The 20,443-nt window shown below is 47.4% G+C and overlaps 1 protein-coding gene across 1 annotated transcript in view; it reads left to right on the forward strand.

Annotated features, from left to right (window-relative positions):
• CDNF (cerebral dopamine neurotrophic factor) overlaps nucleotides 1–8,732 on the forward strand; it is a 54,222-nt gene extending 45,490 nt beyond the window's left edge. Inside the window, exons 3-4 of the mRNA XM_040413148.1 lie at nucleotides 1,815–1,937; nucleotides 7,931–8,732. Coding sequence (XP_040269082.1) covers nucleotides 1,815–1,937; nucleotides 7,931–7,948 — 141 coding nt within the window. The 3' untranslated portion in view covers nucleotides 7,949–8,732. The remainder of the gene's footprint in view (nucleotides 1–1,814; nucleotides 1,938–7,930) is intronic.
• Nucleotides 8,733–20,443: the final 11,711 nt, after the last annotated feature.

The raw sequence follows: 20,443 nt of genomic DNA on the forward strand, positions 1-20,443 counted from the left end.
GATCTTTAGCTGCCTAAAATGTGGGGAAGTAGGGGTGGATGATGTCCACATACTCTGGTCATGCATAAAAATTCAAGAGTTCTGGGGAAAGGTCAATGACAGAATAGAACAATATCATAGGATTAAAATCCCCAGGCAAATTGAGATATGCATACTGGGGGTGATGGAAAAAATCGATACCCCCCAACATCGAGAAATGGCATCCAAACTTATTTTTCAAGCAAGGAAATGTATTGTTGGACATTGGGGAGGTAGTGCTGTACCCACGGTCAGGGAATGGGAGAGGCTCACTAGAATTTCACTTACCAGAGAGGAATTTCATCTGGCAAATATTAAGAAAAAACATAGATTTATTAGAACATGGCAGAAATGGTTAATAAAATGATCTTTCCTTGAGAGGACGATGCGGGGTGTGCTGGAGATGTGGGGGGTTGGGGAGAGAGAAGGTTGTTTTTTTTTCTTCGTTCTTTAAGAAAAGAATATGGGTTTTGGGTGGGGGGGGGTACACAAAATGTTATGAAATTACAATGTTATGAACTTAAAAGAGTGTAATAATGATTTGTATGTTGGAAAAAAACAATAAAGAATTATCTATAAGAAAAAAAAAACTATTAGGGTCTTCTGCTTTACACTTTGAGGAATGGTGCAGCACTTCCACTCTTTACCACTCGAGGTGGCTGGCTTGCACTTTTACTTACCCTTAATCAAAATGGCCAATGTTTGTGGGATTGAACCATCTTGTTTCCTGTTTGGGCCCATTTCAATCAAAATTTTATCCACCCATTGCTTAAGGGTTGTGACTTGTTCCAGTCTCCTGCCCCAAGAGAACTATCTTTGCCAGACATTTCTTACTGTCTTGTTAGACTTGTACTTCACCTCATCTACACTTCAAGCTGTTCGGCCGTGGACCTACCATCAGTCCTTCACCCGCCGGTGCACCCTCCGGCACTTTGAGGGCTTCATTCTAAGTATAGACAATAGCAATATGCCCCCAATGTATGAGATGGGAATACCATTTTTATGCATTTTTTAGCATTGCTCTACTCATTCTTCTTGCTTTGGATTCTAGCAGTGTTTAACAGGCGTGTGTAATGCTGTCTTAATACTACCTCGCTATCAGCATCATATATATGCCCAAATAATACCATGTACAGTGCCAAATTACAGGACCAAACAATACCAGCTACATTGTAAGACAGTACTTATATAATAGTGCCATTCAGTGAACACAAAACAGTACTACATTATATGGTACTCAAATACTAATGCTATTTCTTAAATAATGTCAGAGTTGGCATCATGATACAAGTCTAGACTAAGGCCCTGTACTCATTGCCTGCTTGGTACCTGCATTTACATGCAGTATTGCTCGCTGCAGAATGATTGTTAATACGATCATTAGTCCCTATGCAGTTTCATTGTTTATAGGTAGCACATTTCTTTTTACAGAAGGCAATGTGCTGCTGGCAAATGATTATATTTGCATGAATGTTTGATGAATTTTGTATGAATGTTTATTCCCAATAATTGGCCAGACCATTGGCTGTGAAAATGGCCTTAAGAAAGAAGAAGAATGGTGGACGTCTCCAAGTCGTGGAAGCCCAAAGATATGCTACCCCATGCTTTTACAATGCTACGTATCATCTGGTCCTGACCTAATTGATGGTACAACCCTTATGCTTATAGTTTATTGGCTCTTTAAAGCATTTATGTTGTTAATTTTTCCTATATATTGCCTTCTATATTAATTCACAATGTCATTAATTAATTATGTAAATGCTTGTATCTTTAATATGAACGCTCTGTTTTCTAAGTGTTATTATTTAGGGGCCACAAGTGACGCAGCTACAAAAATTCTCAGTGAGGTTACACGTCCTATGAGTGCACATGTTCCAGCATACAAAATCTGTGACAAGCTAAAGAAGATCTTAAGTATGGTATGTATCCAGCGGTGTAGTGTGCATTGCCAGCGGCCAGGGCAAGCCAAGCATTGCCCCCCCATCCTACTGTGGACATGCCCCTTTATATAGAATCACAACCCACAGTGTACCAAGAATGACATTACCAATAACATTACCATTCCCAATCCCTGTTTAGGCTCTATGCCCCAGACCAGCCGTATTAGGAGTAGTACAAGTACAATTCCCAGTGGGACTCTCAGTGGGGCTGGCTGGTGGCATGAGGCATAAATGGGGTTTGGAAATGGCTTAATAAGGAGGATAAGCAGTCTGCACAGCAGGCTCATAGAACTTTTACTAGTACTACTTGCTGTGCAGACTACACTTAAAGGGGTTGTCCACTTTATGGCTACTTGCGCCCAATGTGTTTGTGAGATGATTATATGGCACTTACTAATATAGTCTTTGTATAAATGATGCACCATTTGCTATATTTCATAAGGTATTCTCCCTTGTTTGCCAAGTATTTTGTGCTGTCCACCCAGAGATCCTGTCCATAAGATGGCCGCTGATGGAGGGTCATGTGACCAGACAAATCACATCCATTTGATGTCTTCCCCATTCAAATAAACTGCACTTACACTAAACTCTCAAAAGAAGAAGTGCAGATGGCAGGTGCAGTGTATTTGAACAGAAGAGACATCACATGGAGGTGATTTGCCTGATCACATGACCAGGGCCGGTTCTAGGTGAAATGGGGCCCTGGGGTGAAAAACAATAAGGGCCCCCCCCATGACACTTGATGACTTTTACAGAAGAAACTGTATATTTTGGGGCACAGTGTAGAGGTATACTGTATATTTTGGGGCACAGTGTAGAGGTATACTGTATATTGTGTGGCACAGTGTAGAGGTATATTGTATATTGTGTGGCACAGTGTAGAGGTATATTGTATATTGTGTGGCACAGTGTAGCGGTATACTGTACATTGTGTGGCACAGCGTAGCGGTATACTGTATATTGTGTGGCACAGTGTAGAGGTATACTGTATATTGTGTGGCACAGTGTAGAGGTATACTGTACATTGTGTGGCACAGTGTAGCGGTATACTGTACATTGTGTGGCACAGTGTAGAGGTATACTGTATATTTTGTGGCACAGTGTAGCGGTATACTGTATATTGTGTGGCACAGTGTAGGCTATATGTGTATAACATAAACATATTTCATATGAAAACTTACAGTTACTTGACTTGGCCCTTGGGGATCTCGGACACCACTTCAACACTTGGCCGGGGGCTCGGGCGGAGCTGATGTTGTGTTTTATCCTAATGAGAAAGATTTCATAATAAGGATTTGGAGAAGGAGCAGAGGGATAGCAGAGCATGGAGAGGCCGGTGTTGCTACTAGGGGGTCATATCATGGGGGAGTAATAATGCCCACCATAATGCCCCCCCAGTAGAAATAATTCTCCTTATAATGTGACAGTGCAAAAAATACACCCTTGTAATGCCCCCAGTTGAGCTAATGTCCCCATAGTGCCTCCATAATGTGCCAGTATAAAATACCCCTATATAGTGACCCCAGTAAATGCCCCCATAGTGCTCCTCTCCCCCTAGTGCCCCCCATAATGTACCAGTATAAAATACCCAATATATAGTGCGCCAGTAGATGCCCTCAGTGTCCCCCATAATTTGTAAGCATAAAATACTCCTTCTCAGTGCCCCCGTAGATGACCCCATAGTAGTCCTCTCCCCCCTTCCCCATAGTACCCACCACAATGTGTCCCAGTATAAAATGCCCCTATACAGAGCCCCCATATAAAATAACCGTTCTTTGTGGCCTTAGTAGATGCCCCTATAGTGCCACCAATAATGTGCCAGTAAGAAGTGCCCCCATAGATGTCCCCGAATAATGTGCCAGTAAAATGTGCCCTCATAGATGCGCCCCAATCATGTGCCAGTAGCTTGAGCCCCCAACATGTGCCAGTAGCCATAGGCAGCCCCCCCTATCATGTGCCAGTAGCCATAGGGCCCCCCTATCATGTGCCAGTAGCCATAGGGCCCCCCTATCATGTGCCAGTAGCCTGAGCCCCCCATCAACATGTGCCAGTAGCCATAGGCGGCCCCCCCATCATGTGACAGTAGCCTGAGCCCCCCATCAACATGTGCCAGTAGCCATAGGCAGCCCCCCTATCATGTGCCAGTAGCCATAGGCGCCCCCCCTATCATGTGCCAGTAGCCATAGGCGGCCCCCCCATCATGTGCCAGTAGCCATAGGGCCCCCCCTATCATGTGCCACTAGCCATAGGGCCCCCCCTATCATGTGCCACTAGCCATAGGGCCCCCCCTATCATGTGCCACTAGCCATAGGGCCCCCCCTATCATGTGCCACTAGCCATAGGGCCCCCCCTATCATGTGCCACTAGCCATAGGGCCCCCCCTATCATGTGCCACTAGCCATAGGGCCCCCCCTATCATGTGCCACTAGCCATAGGGCCCCCCTATCATGTGCCACTAGCCATAGGGCCCCCCCTATCATGTGCCACTAGCCATAGGGCCCCCCTATCATGTGCCACTAGCCATAGGGCCCCCCCTATCATGTGCCACTAGCCATAGGGCCCCCCCTATCATGTGCCACTAGCCATAGGGCCCCCCCTATCATGTGCCACTAGCCATAGGGCCCCCCCTATCATGTGCCACTAGCCATAGGGCCCCCCCTATCATTTGCCAGTAGCCACCAGTATTGTACAGAAAAAAAAAAAAGAAAAAAAAAGAAAAAAACACATACTTACCTCCATGTCAGCGATGCGATGCAGGCCTCTTCCGGCCTGTGTCCCGCGATGTGTACGGCTCAGGGCTCAGGCGGCGCGATGACGCCATCTCGCCGCCTGCGCCGGCCTCTGATAGGCTGCAGGCACTAGGCCGGCAGCCTATCAGAGGAAGGGAAAGGGACACACCTCTCCCTCCCCTGCCGCACAGCCATCTGTATCACTGTCCTGAGGACGGCGATACAGATGACTGGAGATGAGCGCTTCCACAATGGAAGCGCTCATCTCTGTGTGACACTGACTGTCCTGCCTGCCTAAAGTTAGTGGCGGGCCGGCGCCGGGGGGCCCCTAAGGACTCGGGGGCCCGGGGGCAATTGCCCCCCTTGCCTCTATGGAAGCGCCAGCACTGCACATGACCCTCCATCAGCGGCCATCTTATGGACAGGACCTCTGTGTGGACAGCACAAAATACTTGGCAAACAAGGGAGAATACCTTATGAAATATACAAAATGGTGCATAATTTCAACAAAGACTATATCAGTAAGTGGCATATAATAATCATACAAACACATTGGTCAACAATAACTAGAAGGTGGCCAACCCCTTTAAGCCTCCACAGTAATACTCCATTATTAAGCCAGTCACAACCCCTATTTAGGGCCCATGCGGCCCCTTGCCAGCCCTACTATGTAAACCCCCATGGCTGGGAAATGGGTACTGGCAGCAGCCCTTCTCCCCTCCACTGACCAAAATTCCCACTCTAACCAGCGTACCTTAAAGTAAACTAAATAAATACATTGCTACATTCTATGTCACTGCTCACTGAGCAGTAGTCGGAGGTTATATGCCGCTTTTGCTCCACACTTGAGCTGCACATAGCCTGATTTAACCACCTCCCGTCCGCCCATAGAATATAAACGTCCGGGAGGTGGTTCTCTATCTCTGAATGGATGTTTTAAAACGTCCATTCAGAGATCGCAGCTTCACGCTAATCGTGCAGCTGCTGATCAGGTTGCCCGCTGTCAGTGACAGCAGGGCAACCCTTAGAGAAGACAGGGACAGTGCCCAGGTGTCCCTGCCTTCTAGATTGCTGTATACACTCCGGAGCCGGAGAGTGCAGGAGCTGTGAGGTCTTTCAGAGACCTCGATCAGCCCTGCACTGAGGCTGTAAAGCGCTGTATTGTGCTGTACAGCCTCTCTGGGGGGTGTATTTCTCCTGTAACTGGGGCTACTATGTCAGCCCCAGTTACAGTAGAAATCAACAGTGTGAAAAAAAAAAAAAAAATGTAAAGTTAAATGTCCCCCAGAGGTCTTGTATGACCTTATGGGGGGTGCAAAGTGTAAAAAAAATAAAAAAAAGTGTATATATCACATGATCAACCCAGTCCAATAAACACCATAAAAAAATAAAAGTAAAACTGTGTCAAATTTTGGCATCTTACATCACAAAAAGTGCAATGAAATAAATAAAAAAAAGTATACATATTAGGTATCACCGCATCCGTAACAACTAGCTCTATAAAAAATATCACATGACCTAACCCCTTGGATGAACACCGAAAAAAAAAAAAAAAAGTGTCAAAAAAAGCCATTTTTGTCACCTTACATCACAAAAAGTGCAACACCAAGTTATCAAAAAGGTGTATGTCCCACAAAATAGTACCAATAAAACCGTCACCTCATACCGGAAAAAATTAGCCCCTACATAAGAAAATCACAAAAAAAATAAAAAAAAATATAGCTCTCAGAACATGGACACATTAAAACATAATTTTTTTGTTTAAAAAATGCTATTATTGTATAAAACTTAAATAAATAAGAAAAAGTATACATATTAGGTATCGCCACGTCCGTAACGATCTGCTCTATAAAAATTTCACTTGACCGAACACTTCAGGTGAACGCTGTAAAAATAAATGAATAAAAACTGTGCTAAAACAACCAATTTTTTGGTCACTTTTTTTGTCCCATAAAGTGTTATAATGAGTGATCAAAAAATCATATGTACCCAAAAATAGTACCAATAAAACTGGCACCTTATACCCTAGTTTCCAAAATGGGGTCACTTCTTGGGAGTTTCTACTGTAAGGGTGCTTCAGGGGCACTCCTTTTCTTCTGCGCCCTGCCTTGTGCCCATACAGCAGTTTATGACCACATGTGGGGTGTTTCTCTAAACTGCAGAATATAGGTAATAAATATTGAGTTTTGTTTGGCTAAAGAAAAAATTGGATTAAAATGGAAAATCTGCCAAAAATTTGAAATTTTAAAATCTGATCTCCATTTTCCTTTAATTCTTGTGGAACGCCTAAAGGGTTAACAAAGTTTGTAAAATCGGTTTTAAGTAACTTGAGGGGTGTAGTTTCTACAATGGGGTCATTTATGGGGGTATCCACTATATAGGCCCCACAAAGTGACCTGAACTGGTCCTTAAAAAGTGGGTTTTGGCAATTTTCTTGAAAATTTTAAGAATTGCTTCAAAACTTTTAAGCCTTCTAACGTCCTAAAAAAATAAAATGACATTTTCAAAATTATGCCAACATAAAGTAGACATATGGGGAATGTTAAAGGGAACCTGTCACCAGGATTTTGGGTATAGAGCTGAGGACATGGGTTGCTAGATCGCCGCTAGCACATCCGCAATATCCAGTCCCCATAGCTCTGTGTGCTTTTATTGTGTAAAAAAACTGATTTGATACATATGCAAATTAACATAAAAGAGTCATATCTTACTTGTGTGACCAGAGAAGAGTCATATTTTCAAGCTCTGACTCATCTCAGGTTAATTTGCATATGTATCAAATCGGTTTTTATACACAATAAAAGCACACAGAGCTATGGGGACTGGGTATTGCGGATGTGCTAGCGGCCATCTAGCAGCCCATGTCCTCAGCTCTATACCCAAAATCCAGGTGACAGGTTCCCTTTAAGTAATAAATATTTTATGAGGTATCACTTTCTGTTTTAAAAGCAGAAAAATAGAAATTTAGAAAATTTTGGGTAAATTTGGGATTTTTTCATAAATAAAAGTGAAATATATTGACTCAAATTTATGACTAGCATGAAGTACAATGTGTCACGAGAAAACAATCTCTGAATGGCTTGGATAAGTAAAAGCGTTCCAAAGTTATTATCACATAAAGTGAGATATGTCAGATTTGCTAAATTAGGCCTGGTCAGGAAGGGGGCAAATCTTACAGTACCATCTTACATACACAACGAATCCTAAATAAGTTGCCCTTTATTTTTATATTATCTTTCACAGACAAGGAATTCGATCTAAATACTGTGGACCTGACTAAGTTGAAGGTGGCAGACTTGAAGAGGATACTAGACCGATGGGGAGAAGCATGTATAGCCTGCATAGAGAAAACTGACTATGTACAACTCATAAAGGAACTGATACCTAAGTATACATTGAAAAGCCATAAGGCGGACCTATAAAACCTACATTAGGTGATATCCAAATAAAAGCGAATGTTTCTATACTTAAATTAAATGTAGACTCAAACCACACAGACATGTTATGTGTAATTGTCTTTTGTGGATAGGGCTAGTTAGATTTTCAAACATATTTTAGTCAATAAGTGGCCAATGGATTGGTATACAACCTAAGATATAAGAAAAGTGAACTGTATACAGTAACTGAACGCCCATTATACTGGACTGGCAGATGCAGCGGAGTGCCCTAAAGGATAGACAATTTCTATACCTTCAGAAATCAGGAATGATTGTTGTATAAACATCAATGGCCACCAATTTTGTCATATCAGGCGCTGAATATGATTAAAGGGAACCTGCCACATTGAACATGGTGCTGAATGTAGCATCTTATAGAGCAGGAGGAGCTGAGCAGATTGATATATAGTTTTAAAGGGAAAAGATTCAGTAAAACCTGTTATTTATACATTTATATCCATTCTCATTCTGGGCTTTGAAGTCAAGCAGCCGGTCCTATCGGTGACTGACTTCCCTCCCTCTATGACTGTGTATACAGAGATAACTGTCAGTCACTGATAGGACCGCCTGCTGGACTTCAAAGTCCAGAATGAGCAGGTATTTAAATGCATAAAATACGAGGTTTATGGAATCTTATTATTCACCCATAAAACTATGTATCAATGTGCTCAGCTCGTCCTCTCTATAACATGGTGTCTGCAGATTTATTGTTATTTTCATGGTGACAGGTTGCCTTTAAACACTATAATGGTAATGGTGTAAATATACCCTAGTTAGGCTACTTTCACACTGGCGTTTCTGGGTCCGCCTGTGAGATCCGTTTCAGGGCTCTCACGAGCGGCCCCAAACGGATCAGTTTAGCCCCAATGCATTCTGAATGGATAAGGATCCGCTCAGAATGCATCAGTTTGCCTCCGTTCAGCCTCCATTCCGCTCTGGATGCGGACACCAAAACGCAGCTTGCAGCATTTTGGTGTCCGCCTGGCGGTGCGGAGACAAACGGATCCGTTCTGACTTATAATGTAAGTCAATGGGGACGGATCCGTTTACATTGACACAATATTGGTGCAATTGTAAACGGATCCGTCCCCCATTGACTTTCAATGTGAGTCAGGACGGATCCGTTTGACTTACACTTAGACTTTTTTTTTTACTTAGTTATGCAGACGGATCCGTACTGAACGGATACCAGCGTTTGCATTTTAGGTGCGGATCCGTCTGTGCAGATACCAGACGGATCCGCATCTAACGCAGGTGTGAAAGTAGCCTTACCATGACGGAATGAACGTTAGATGAATATATGCTGGGCAATATTAAACGGATCAGCATAGGATGAAGAACATAATTTACTCCCCGTGTCTGTGTGAGGAAAAAAAGGTTAGGACTAGAGTTGAGCGAACACCTGGATGTTCGGGTTCGAGAAGTTCGGCCGAACTTCCCGGAAATGTTCGGGTTCGGGATCCGAACCCGACCCGAACTTCGTCCCGAACCCGAACCCCATTGAAGTCAATGGAGACCCGAACTTTTGGGCACTAAAAAGGCTGTAAAACAGCCCAGGAAAGAGCTAGAGGGCTGCAAAAGGCAGCAACATGTAGGTAAATCCCCTGCAAACAAATGTGGATAGGGAAATGAATTAAAATTAAAAAAATAAAAATGAACCAATATCAATTGGACAGAGGTCCCATAGCAGAGAATCTGGCTTCACGTCAGCAGAGAATCAGTCTCTTCATGCCATAGCAAAGAATCTGGCTTCATGTCAGCAGAGAATCAGTCTCTTCATGCCATAGCAGAGAATCTGGCTTCATGTCAGCGCAGAATCAGTCTTCATGTCATAGCAGAGAATCAGGCTTCACGTCACCCACCACTGGAACAGGCCACTGTCACACATTTAGGCCCCGGCACCCAGACAGAGGAGAGCGGTCCCGTAACAGAGAATCTGGCCTTATGTCAGCGCAGAATCAGTCTTCATGTCATAGCAGAGAATCAGGCATCACCTCACCCACCACTGGAACAGGCCACTGTCACACATTTAGGCCCAGGCACCCAGGCAGAGGAAAGAGGTCCCGTAACAGAGAATCTGGCCTTATGTCAGCACAGAATCTGTCTTAATGTCATAGCAGAGAATCAGGCTTCACGTCACCCACCACTGGAACAGGCCACTGTCACACATTTAGGCCCAGGCACCCAGGCAGAGGAGAGAGGTCCCGTAACAGAGAATCTGGCCTTATGTCAGCGCAGAATCTGTCTTCATGTCATAGCAGAGAATCAGGCATCACGTCACCCACCACTGGAACAGGCCACTGTCACACATTTAGGCCCAGGCACCCAGGCAGAGGAGAGAGGTCCCGTAACAGAGAATCTGGCCTTATGTCAGCGCAGAATCAGTCTTCATGTCATAGCAGAGAATCAAGCTTCACGTCACCCACCACTGGAACAGGCCACTGTCACACATTTAGGCCCCGGCACCCAGACAGAGGAGAGAGGTCCTGTAACAGAGAATCTGGCCTTATGTCTGCACAGAATCTGTCTTCATGTCATAGCAGAGAATCAGGCATCACGTCACCCACCACTGGAACAGGCCACTGTCACACATTTAGGCCCAGGCACCCAGGCAGAGGAGAGAGGTCCCGTAACAGAGAATCTGGCCTTATGTCAGCACAGAATCTGTCTTAATGTCATAGCAGAGAATCAGGCTTCACGTCACCCACCACTGGAACAGGCCACTGTCACACATTTAGGCCCAGGCACCCAGGCAGAGGAGAGAGGTCCCGTAACAGAGAATCTGGCCTTATGTCAGCGCAGAATCTGTATTCATGTCATAGCAGAGAATCAGGCTTCACGTCACCCACCACTGGAACAGGCCACTGTCACACATTTAGGCCCAGGCACCCAGGCAGAGGAGAGAGGTCCCGTAACAGAGAATCTGGCCTTATGTCAGCGCAGAATCTGTATTCATGTCATAGCAGAGAATCAGGCTTCACGTCACCCACCACTGGAACAGGCCACTGTCACACATTTAGGCCCCGGCACCCAGACAGAGGAGAGCGGTCCCGTAACAGAGAATCTGGCCTTATGTCAGCGCAGAATCTGTCTTCATGTCATAGCAGAGAATCAGGCATCACGTCACCCACCACTGGAACAGGCCACTGTCACACATTTAGGCCCAGGCACCCAGGCAGAGGAAAGAGGTCCCGTAACAGAGAATCTGGCCTTATGTCAGCACAGAATCTGTCTTAATGTCATAGCAGAGAATCAGGCTTCACGTCACCCACCACTGGAACAGGCCACTGTCACACATTTAGGCCCAGGCACCCAGGCAGAGGAGAGAGGTCCCGTAACAGAGAATCTGGCCTTATGTCAGCGCAGAATCTGTCTTCATGTCATAGCAGAGAATCAGGCATCACGTCACCCACCACTGGAACAGGCCACTGTCACACATTTAGGCCCAGGCACCCAGGCAGAGGAAAGAGGTCCCGTAACAGAGAATCTGGCCTTATGTCAGCGCAGAATCTGTATTCATGTCATAGCAGAGAATCAGGCTTCACGTCACCCACCACTGGAACAGGCCACTGTCACACATTTAGGCCCCGGCACCCAGACAGAGGAGAGCGGTCCCGTAACAGAGAATCTGGCCTTATGTCAGCGCAGAATCTGTCTTCATGTCATAGCAGAGAATCAGGCTTCACGTCAGCCACCACTGGAACAGGCCACTGTCACACATTTAGGCCCAGGCACCCAGGCAGAGGAGAGAGGTCCCGTAACAGAGAATCTGGCCTTATGTCAGCGCAGAATCTGTATTCATGTCATAGCAGAGAATCAAGCTTCACGTCACCCACCACTGGAACAGGCCACTGTCACACATTTAGGCCCCGGCACCCAGACAGAGGAGAGAGGTCCCGTAACAGAGAATCTGGCCTTATGTCAGCGCAGAATCTGTATTCATGTCATAGCAGAGAATCAGGCTTCACGTCACCCACCACTGGAACAGGCCACTGTCACACATTTAGGCCCCGGCACCCAGACAGAGGAGAGCGGTCCCGTAACAGAGAATCTGGCCTTATGTCAGCGCAGAATCTGTCTTCATGTCATAGCAGAGAATCAGGCTTCACGTAAGCCACCACTGGAACAGGCCACTGTCACACATTTAGGCCCAGGCACCCAGGCAGAGGAGAGAGGTCCCGTAACAGAGAATCTGGCCTTATGTCAGCGCAGAATCTGTATTCATGTCATAGCAGAGAATCAGGCTTCACGTCACCCACCACTGGAACAGGCCACTGTCACACATTTAGGCCCCGGCACCCAGAAAGAGGAGAGGTTCATTCAACTTTGGGTTGCCCCACAATATAATGGTAAAATGAAATTAAAAATAGTATTGAATGAGGAAGTGCCCTGGAGTAGAATAATATATTGTTAAGGGGAGGTAGTTAATATCTAATCTGCACAAGGGATGGACAGGTCCTGTGGGATCCGTGCCTGGTTCATTTTTATGAACGTCAGCTTGTCCACATTGGCTCTAGACAGGCGGCTGCGTTTGTCTGTAATGACGCCCCCTGCCGTGCTGAATACACGTTCAGACAAAACGCTGGCCGCCGGGCAGGCCAGCACCTCCAAGGCATAAAAGGCTAGCTCTGGCCACGTGGACAATTTGGAGACCCAGAAGTTGAATGGGGCCGAACCATCAGTCAGTACGTGGAGGGGTGTGCACAGGTACTGTTCCACCATGTTAGTGAAATGTTGCCTCCTGCTAACACGTTCCGTATCAGGAGGTGGTGCAGTTAGCTGTGGCGTGGTGACAAAACTTTTCCACATCTCTGCCATGCTAACCCTGCCCTCAGAGGAGCTGGGCGTGACACAGCTGCGTTGGCGACCTCTTGCTCCTCCTCTGCCTTCGCCTTGGGCTTCCACTGGTTCCCCTGTGACATTTGGGAATGCTCTCAGTAGCGCGTCTACCAACGTGCGCTTGTACTCGCGCATCTTCCTATCACGCTCCAGTGTAGGAAGTAAGGTGGGCACATTGTCTTTGTACCGGGGATCCAGCAGGGTGGCAACCCAGTAGTCTGCACACGTTAAAATGTGGGCAACTCTGCTGTCGTTGCGCAGGCACTGCAGCATGTAGTCGCTCATGTGTGCCAGGCTGCCCAGAGGTAAGGACAAGCTGTCCTCTGTGGGAGGCGTATCGTCATCGTCCTGTGTTTCCCCCCAGCCACGCACAAGTGATGGGCCCGAGCTGCTTTGGGTGCCACCCCGCTGTGAACATGCTTCATCCTCATCCTCCTCCACCTCCTCCTCATCCTCGTCCTCCTCGTCCTCCAGTAGTGGGCCCTGTCTGGCCACATTTGTACCTGGCCTCTGGTGTTGCAAAAAACCTCCCTCTGAGTCACTTTGAAGAGACTGGCCTGAAAGTGCTAAAAATGACCCCTCTTCCTCCTCTTCCTCCTGGGCCACCTCCTCTTCCATCATCGCCCTAAGTGTTTTCTCAAGGAGACATAGAAGTGGTATTGTAACGCTGATAACGGCGTCATCGCCACTGGCCATGTTGGTGGAGTACTCGAAATAGCGCAACAGGGCACACAGGTCTTGCATGGAGGCCCAGTCATTGGTGGTGAAGTGGGTCTGATCCGCAGTGCGACTGACCCGTGCGTGCTGCAGCTGAAACTCCACTATGGCCTGCTGCTGCTCGCACAGTCTGTCCAGCATATGCAAGGTGGAGTTCCACCTGGTGGGCACGTCGCAGATGAGGCGGTGAGCGGGAAGGCCGAAGTTACGCTGTAGCGCAGACAGGCGAGCAGCGGCAGGGTGTGAACGCCGGAAGCGCGAACAGACGGCCCGCACTTTATGCAGCAGCTCTGACATGTCGGGGTAGTTGCGAATAAACTTCTGCACCACCAAATTCAGCACATGCGCCAGGCAAGGGATGTGCGTCAAACCGGCTAGTCCCAGAGCTGCAACGAGATTTCGCCCATTATCGCACACCACCAGGCCGGGCTTGAGGCTCACCGGCAGCAACCACTCGTCGGTCTGTTGTTCTATACCCCGCCACAACTCCTGTGCGGTGTGGGGCCTGTCCCCCAAACATATGAGTTTCAGAATGGCCTGCTGACGTTTACCCTGTGCTGTGCTGAAGTTGGTGGTAAAGGTGTGTGGCTGACTGGATGAGCAGGTGGAAGAAGAGGAGGAGGAAGCTGAGTAGGAGGAGGAGGAGACAGGAGGCAAAGAATGTTGCCCTGCGATCCTTGGCGGCGGAAGGACGTGCGCCAAATAGCTCTCCGCCTGGGGCCCAGCCGCCACTACATTTACCCAGTGTGCAGTTAGGGAGATATAGCGTCCCTGGCCGTGCTTACTGGTCCACGTATCTGTGATTAGGTGGACCTTGCCACAGATGGCGTTGCGCAGTGCACACTTGATTTTATCGGACACTTGCTTGTGCAGGGAAGGCACGGCTCTCTTAGAGAAGTAGTGGCGGCTGGGAACAACATACTGTGGGACAGCAAGTGACATGAGCTGTTTGAAGCTGTGTGTGTCCACCAGCCTAAATGACAGCATTTCATAGGCCAGTAGTTTAGAAATGCTGGCATTCAGGGCCAGGGATCGAGGGTGGCTAGGTGAGAATTTACGCTTTCTCTCAAATGTTTGTGAGATGGAGAGCTGAACGCTGCCGTGTGACATGGTTGAGATTAGGGTTGTCCCGATACCGATACTAGTATCGGTATCGGGACCGATTCCGAGTTTTCTCGGCGGTACTCAGCCGCCGATACCCCGCCCCGATACATAAATAGAATACTTTTTTTTTTTTTTTTACATCAAGCGGGCTGGTGAGCGGTGCATAGAGGGGGCAGTGAACGGCAGCTGAGAAGGGGTGGAGAGAGCCGGCAACGATAATTATTGCTGGTATGTGACTGGGTATTACTTACTGCATGGGTGTCATGCGGCCCGCAATGAATATTTTTGCGGCCCGGCAAAGATGCAGCATTCGGGAGAGAGGAGGGGCTGGAGTCCGTAACTAGGGGCGGGGCCCGGTGCAGTCACTGTACTCTTACACCGGGCCCCGCCGCTCACCAAAGTATTTATAAACGTGAATCCTTATCCTGTTATTAAGTTGAACTAACGCTGCCCTCTCCCATGTTCCCATGTTCCCCTGTATCCCCCTGTAAGCTTCAATAGCAGGCAGAGCAGACGGCAGCAGTAACGTCACTCACTGACGTAGAGCGCCTGCTCCGCCCACTTTATGAATGAAGCAGGCGGAGCAGACGCGCGACGTCAGTGAGTGACGTTACTGGTGCCGTCCGCTCTGCCTACTATGGAAGCTTAAGTAAGTGCTGTGGGGATACAGGGGGATACAGGGGAACATGGGAGAGGGCAGCGTTAGTTCAACTTAATAACAGGATAAGGATTCACGTTTATAAATACTTCGGTGAGCGGCGGGGCCCGGTGTATTGGGGGACACTGTTATGAGGGGGATCTGTGGATGACATATAGCAGTGTCATCCACAGATCCTCCCCATAACAGTTCCATCCACAGATCCCCTATAACAGCACCATCCACAGATCCCCCACCAAATAACAATGCCATCCTCAGATCCCCCCACCCCATAACAATGCCATCCACAGATATCCCACCCCATAGCAGTACCATCCACAGATCCCCATAACAGTGCCATCCACAAATCCCCATAACAGTGCCATCCACAGATCCCCCATAACAGTGCCATCCACAGATCCCCCATAACAGTGCCATCCACAGATCCCCATAACAGTGCCATCCACAGATCCCCCATAACAGCACCATCCACAGATCCCCATAACAGTGCCATCCACAGATCCCCCATAACAGTGCCATCCACAGATCCCCCATAACAGTGCCATCCACAGATCCCCCATAACAGTGCCATCCACAGATCCCCATAACAGTGCCATCCACAGATCCCCATAACAGTGCCATCCACAGATCCCCCATAACAGCACCACCCACAGATCCCCATAACAGTGCCATCCACAGATCCCCCATAACAGTGCCATCCACAGATCCCCCATAACAGTGCCATCCACAGATCCCCCATAACAGTGCCATCCACAGATCCCCCATAACAGTGCCATCCACAGATCCCCCATAACAGTGCTATCCACAGATCCCCCATAACAGTGCCATCCACAGATCCCCCATAACAGTGCCATCCACAGATCCCCAATAACAGTGCCATCCACAGGTCCCCCATAACAGTGCCATCCACAGATCCCCCACATGACAGTGCGTCATCCACAGATCCACAGATCCCCCAAAACGGTCACATGACATTTAAAAAAAGTATCGGTATTCGGTATCGGTGACTACTTGAAAAAAAGTATCGGTACTTGTACTCGGTCCTAAAAAAGTGGTATCGGGACAACCCTAGTTGAGATGCTTGGTGACGCAGGTGGTGGTGTTGGTGGTACATCCCATGTTTGCTGGGCGGCAGGTGCCAACGTTCCTCCAGAGGCGGAGGAAGAGGCCGAGGCGGCGGCAGCAGCAGCAGAAGAGGCCGAGGCGGCAGCAGCAGAAGATGTAGCAGGGGGAGCCTGAGTGACTTCCTTGTTTTTAAGGTGTTTACTCCACTGCAGTTCATGCTTTGCATGCAGGTGCCTGGTCATGCAGGTTGTGCTAAGGTTCAGAACGTTAATGCCTCGCTTCAGGCTCTGATGGCACAGCGTGCAAACCACTCGGGTCTTGTCGTCAGCACATTGTTTGAAGAAGTGCCATGCCAGGGAACTCCTTGAAGCTGCCTTTGGGGTGCTCGGTCCCAGATGGCGGCGGTCAGTAGCAGGCGGAGTCTCTTGGCGGCGGGTGTTCTGATTTTTCCCACTGCTCCCTCTTTTGCTACGCTGTTGGCTCGGTCTCACCACTGCCTCTTCCTCCGAACTGTGAAAGTCAGTGGCACGACCTTCATTCCATGTGGGGTCTAGGACCTCATCGTCCCCTGCATCGTCTTCCACCCAGTCTTGATCCCTGACCTCCTGTTCAGTCTGCACACTGCAGAAAGACGCAGCAGTTGGCACCTGTGTTTCGTCATCATCAGAGACGTGCTGAGGTGGTATTCCCATGTCCTCATCATCAGGAAAAATAAGTGGTTGTGCGTTAGTGCATTCTATCTCTTCCACCCCTGGGGAAGGGCTAGGTGGATGCCCTTGGGAAACCCTGGCAGCAGAGTCTTCAAACAGCATAAGAGACTGCTGCATAACTTGAGGCTCAGACAGTTTCCCTGATATGCATGGGGGTGATGTGACAGACCGATGGGCTTGGTTTTCATGCGCCATCTGTGCGCTTTCTGCAGAAGACTGGGTGGGAGATAATGTGAACGTGCTGGATCCACTGTCGGCCACCCAATTGACTAATGCCTGTACCTGCTCAGGCCTTACCATCCTTAGAACGGCATTGGGCCCCACCAAATATCGCTGTAAATTCTGCTGGCTACTGGGACCTGAGGTAGTTGGTTCACTAGGACGTGTGGCTGTGGCAGAACGGCCACGTCCTCTCCCAGCACCAGAGGGTCCACTAACACCACCACGACCATGTCCACGTCCGCGTCCCTAATTAGATGTTTTCCTCATTGTTCCCGTTCACCACAATTTTGAGAATGGCAAATTTGGGAATGCTTTTTCAACCCAGAACAAAAAGTCTGCTTTTACGGTCACTACAAATAACTTGACCAGCTAAAACTGTGCAGATTTGGTTGAATAGAGATGTGAGACCTGTTTTTTTTTGCGCTGTGTGACAGTTATAGGTTTAATCACAGAATGACACTTCTATCAGCACGCTAGCGTGTGTCTTAGGTTTTTCTGAATGATACTATCAATAACTTCAATGTAAGATTTTCTTTTTGGGATAGATTTCAAGTAGGCCTGAAATACCACAAACTAGTTATTTTCAGAATGGCAAATTTGGGAATGCTTTTTCAACCCAGAACAAAAAGTCTGCTTTGACGGTCACTACAAATAACTTGACCAGCTAAAACTGTGCAGATTTGGTTGAATAGAGATGTGAGACCTGTTTTTTTTTGCGCTGTGTGACAGTTATAGGTTTAATCACAGAATGACACTTCTATCAGCACCCTAGCGTGTGTCTTAGGTTTTTCTGAATGATACTATCAATAACTTCAATGTAAGATTTTCTTTTTGGGATAGATTTCAAGTAGGCCTGAAATACCACAAACTAGTTATTTTCAGAATGGCAAATTTGGGAATGCTTTTTCAACCCAGTACAAAAAGTCTGCTTTGACGGTCACTACAAATAACTTGACCAGCTAAAACTGTGCAGATTTGGTTGAATAGAAATGTCAGGTCTATTTTTTAGGCGCTGGGTGACAGGCTCAACTTGCCCCTGATGTAATATATGGCCAAAAAATAACCAGACTGTTGATGGTTAAATGCACTTGGGTGACACAGGCTCAGCCTGCAGCTGATGTAGTATATGGCCAAAAAATAATCAGACTGTTGATGGTTAAATTCACTTGGGTGAAACAGGCTCAGCCTGCAGCTGATGTAGTATATGGCCAATAAATAACCAGACTGTTGATGGTTAAATGCACTTCGGTGACACAGGCTCAGCCTGCAGCTGATGTAGGATATAGCACAAAATAACCACACTATCGATGGTTAAATACACTTGGTGATAGCTCGTGCTGGCGCACCACAAGTCACAAAATGGCCGCCGATCACCCCAGAAAAAAAGTGATCTAAAAACGCTCTGGGCAGCCTCAAAAAAGTGAGCAAGTCAATAATAGCACTTCAATGATCCACAGCTGCAGATCGATCACAGAATGAAGTCTTTTGGAGGAGTTAATCTGCCTAATCTCGCCCTAACGTCGCAGCTGCAACCTCTCCCTATACTGATCATAGCAGAGTGACGTGCGGCGCTACGTGACTCCAGCTTAAATAGAGGCTGGGTCACATGGTGCACTGGCCATTTACAGCCATGCCAATAGTAGGCATGGCTGTGATGGCCTCTTGGGCCAAGTAGTATGACGCTTGTTGATTGGCTGCTTTGCAGCCTTTCAAAAAGCGCCAAGAAAGCGCCGAACACCGAACCCGAACCCGGACTTTTACGAAAATGTTCGGGTTCGGGTCCGTGTCACGGACACCCCAAAATTCGGTACGAACCCGAACTATACAGTTCGGGTTCGCTCATCCCTAGTTAGGACCACTTTACTGTCCCTTGCTTCATAATAAAAAAAAGAAGGAGAGAGAGAAATAAAGGTAAGAACAGTAGCTGAAAATCATAGACACCAGACTGAATGCTATGACTCCAGAGAACCCAGCTGGCCTGGAAATTGTTCAAAGATTTATACTGACATACTGTATATACTATTTTCTTTACCATTCACACCCGTAGTAAAACTGTTTAGATTTATAGTTTATCTGTGCTGTTAATCTGCATTACATAGACATTTTCCGAATTTAAAAGGATTGTCTAGCCTTAGAAGTGTTCCTATTAAAAAGATCCTTATCTATTAGCCAAGGAGGAGTGCATCTTTCAAAGTAGAAGACCTGATCTTGTGCCACTGGCAAGAGACAGAATACTTGTTGCTGGGTTCCTCCATGGATTAAAGCTGATCACTTGGGGTCTCAGCACCAGAACATCCTGTGATCAGTTTATTGTCGGGACCATTCTAACTAATATTCGTTGTCTGAAAGAGACAACTATTTTAAAGGGAGTCTTTCACCTATACTGACCGTTATAGAACACTAACACCATTATCAGCATTATAGTCCCCATATGTGAATGCTGCTTACTGTTTAGCTGTCAGTCGCTTATTTTCTTCAAAAAACACTTTTATTCAATATGCAAATTATGTCTGAAGGTGCCCAGGGGCTGCGTTCAAGCGGCTGGTGCCCAGGCCCCTCGTCGCTATTCATCTGAAACCCCTCCCCTTTCACCACTCTGGCCCGCCCTAGGTTCCGAGCGTTTATTGCGCATGCGCCGGCCCCAACATCCTGATCTAGACAGTGGCTACTTCCGCCGGCTAGATCGGGATGTTGGTGCCGGCGCATGCGCAATAAACGCTCGGATGCCGATGCCCATAATGGGTAATTCTGTGCGCAGGCGCGGTGATTCGGATGCACGGCGCAGGCGCGGCATTTCACACTGAAGGGAGGAGGCAATCAGAAGAACCTAGGGCGGGCCAGAGTGGTGAAAGGGGAGGGGTTTCAGATGAATAGTGACGAGGGGCCTGGGCACCGGCCGCTTGAACGCCGCCCCTGGGCACCTTCAGACCTAATTTGCATATTGAATAAAAGTGTTTTTTGAAGAAAATAAGCGACGGACAGCTAAACAGTAAGCAGCATTCAC

The sequence above is a fragment of the Bufo bufo genome, chromosome 1 (genome assembly GCF_905171765.1).
Source record: "Bufo bufo chromosome 1, aBufBuf1.1, whole genome shotgun sequence".
In the NCBI taxonomy this organism is placed as follows: Eukaryota; Metazoa; Chordata; class Amphibia; order Anura; family Bufonidae; genus Bufo; species Bufo bufo.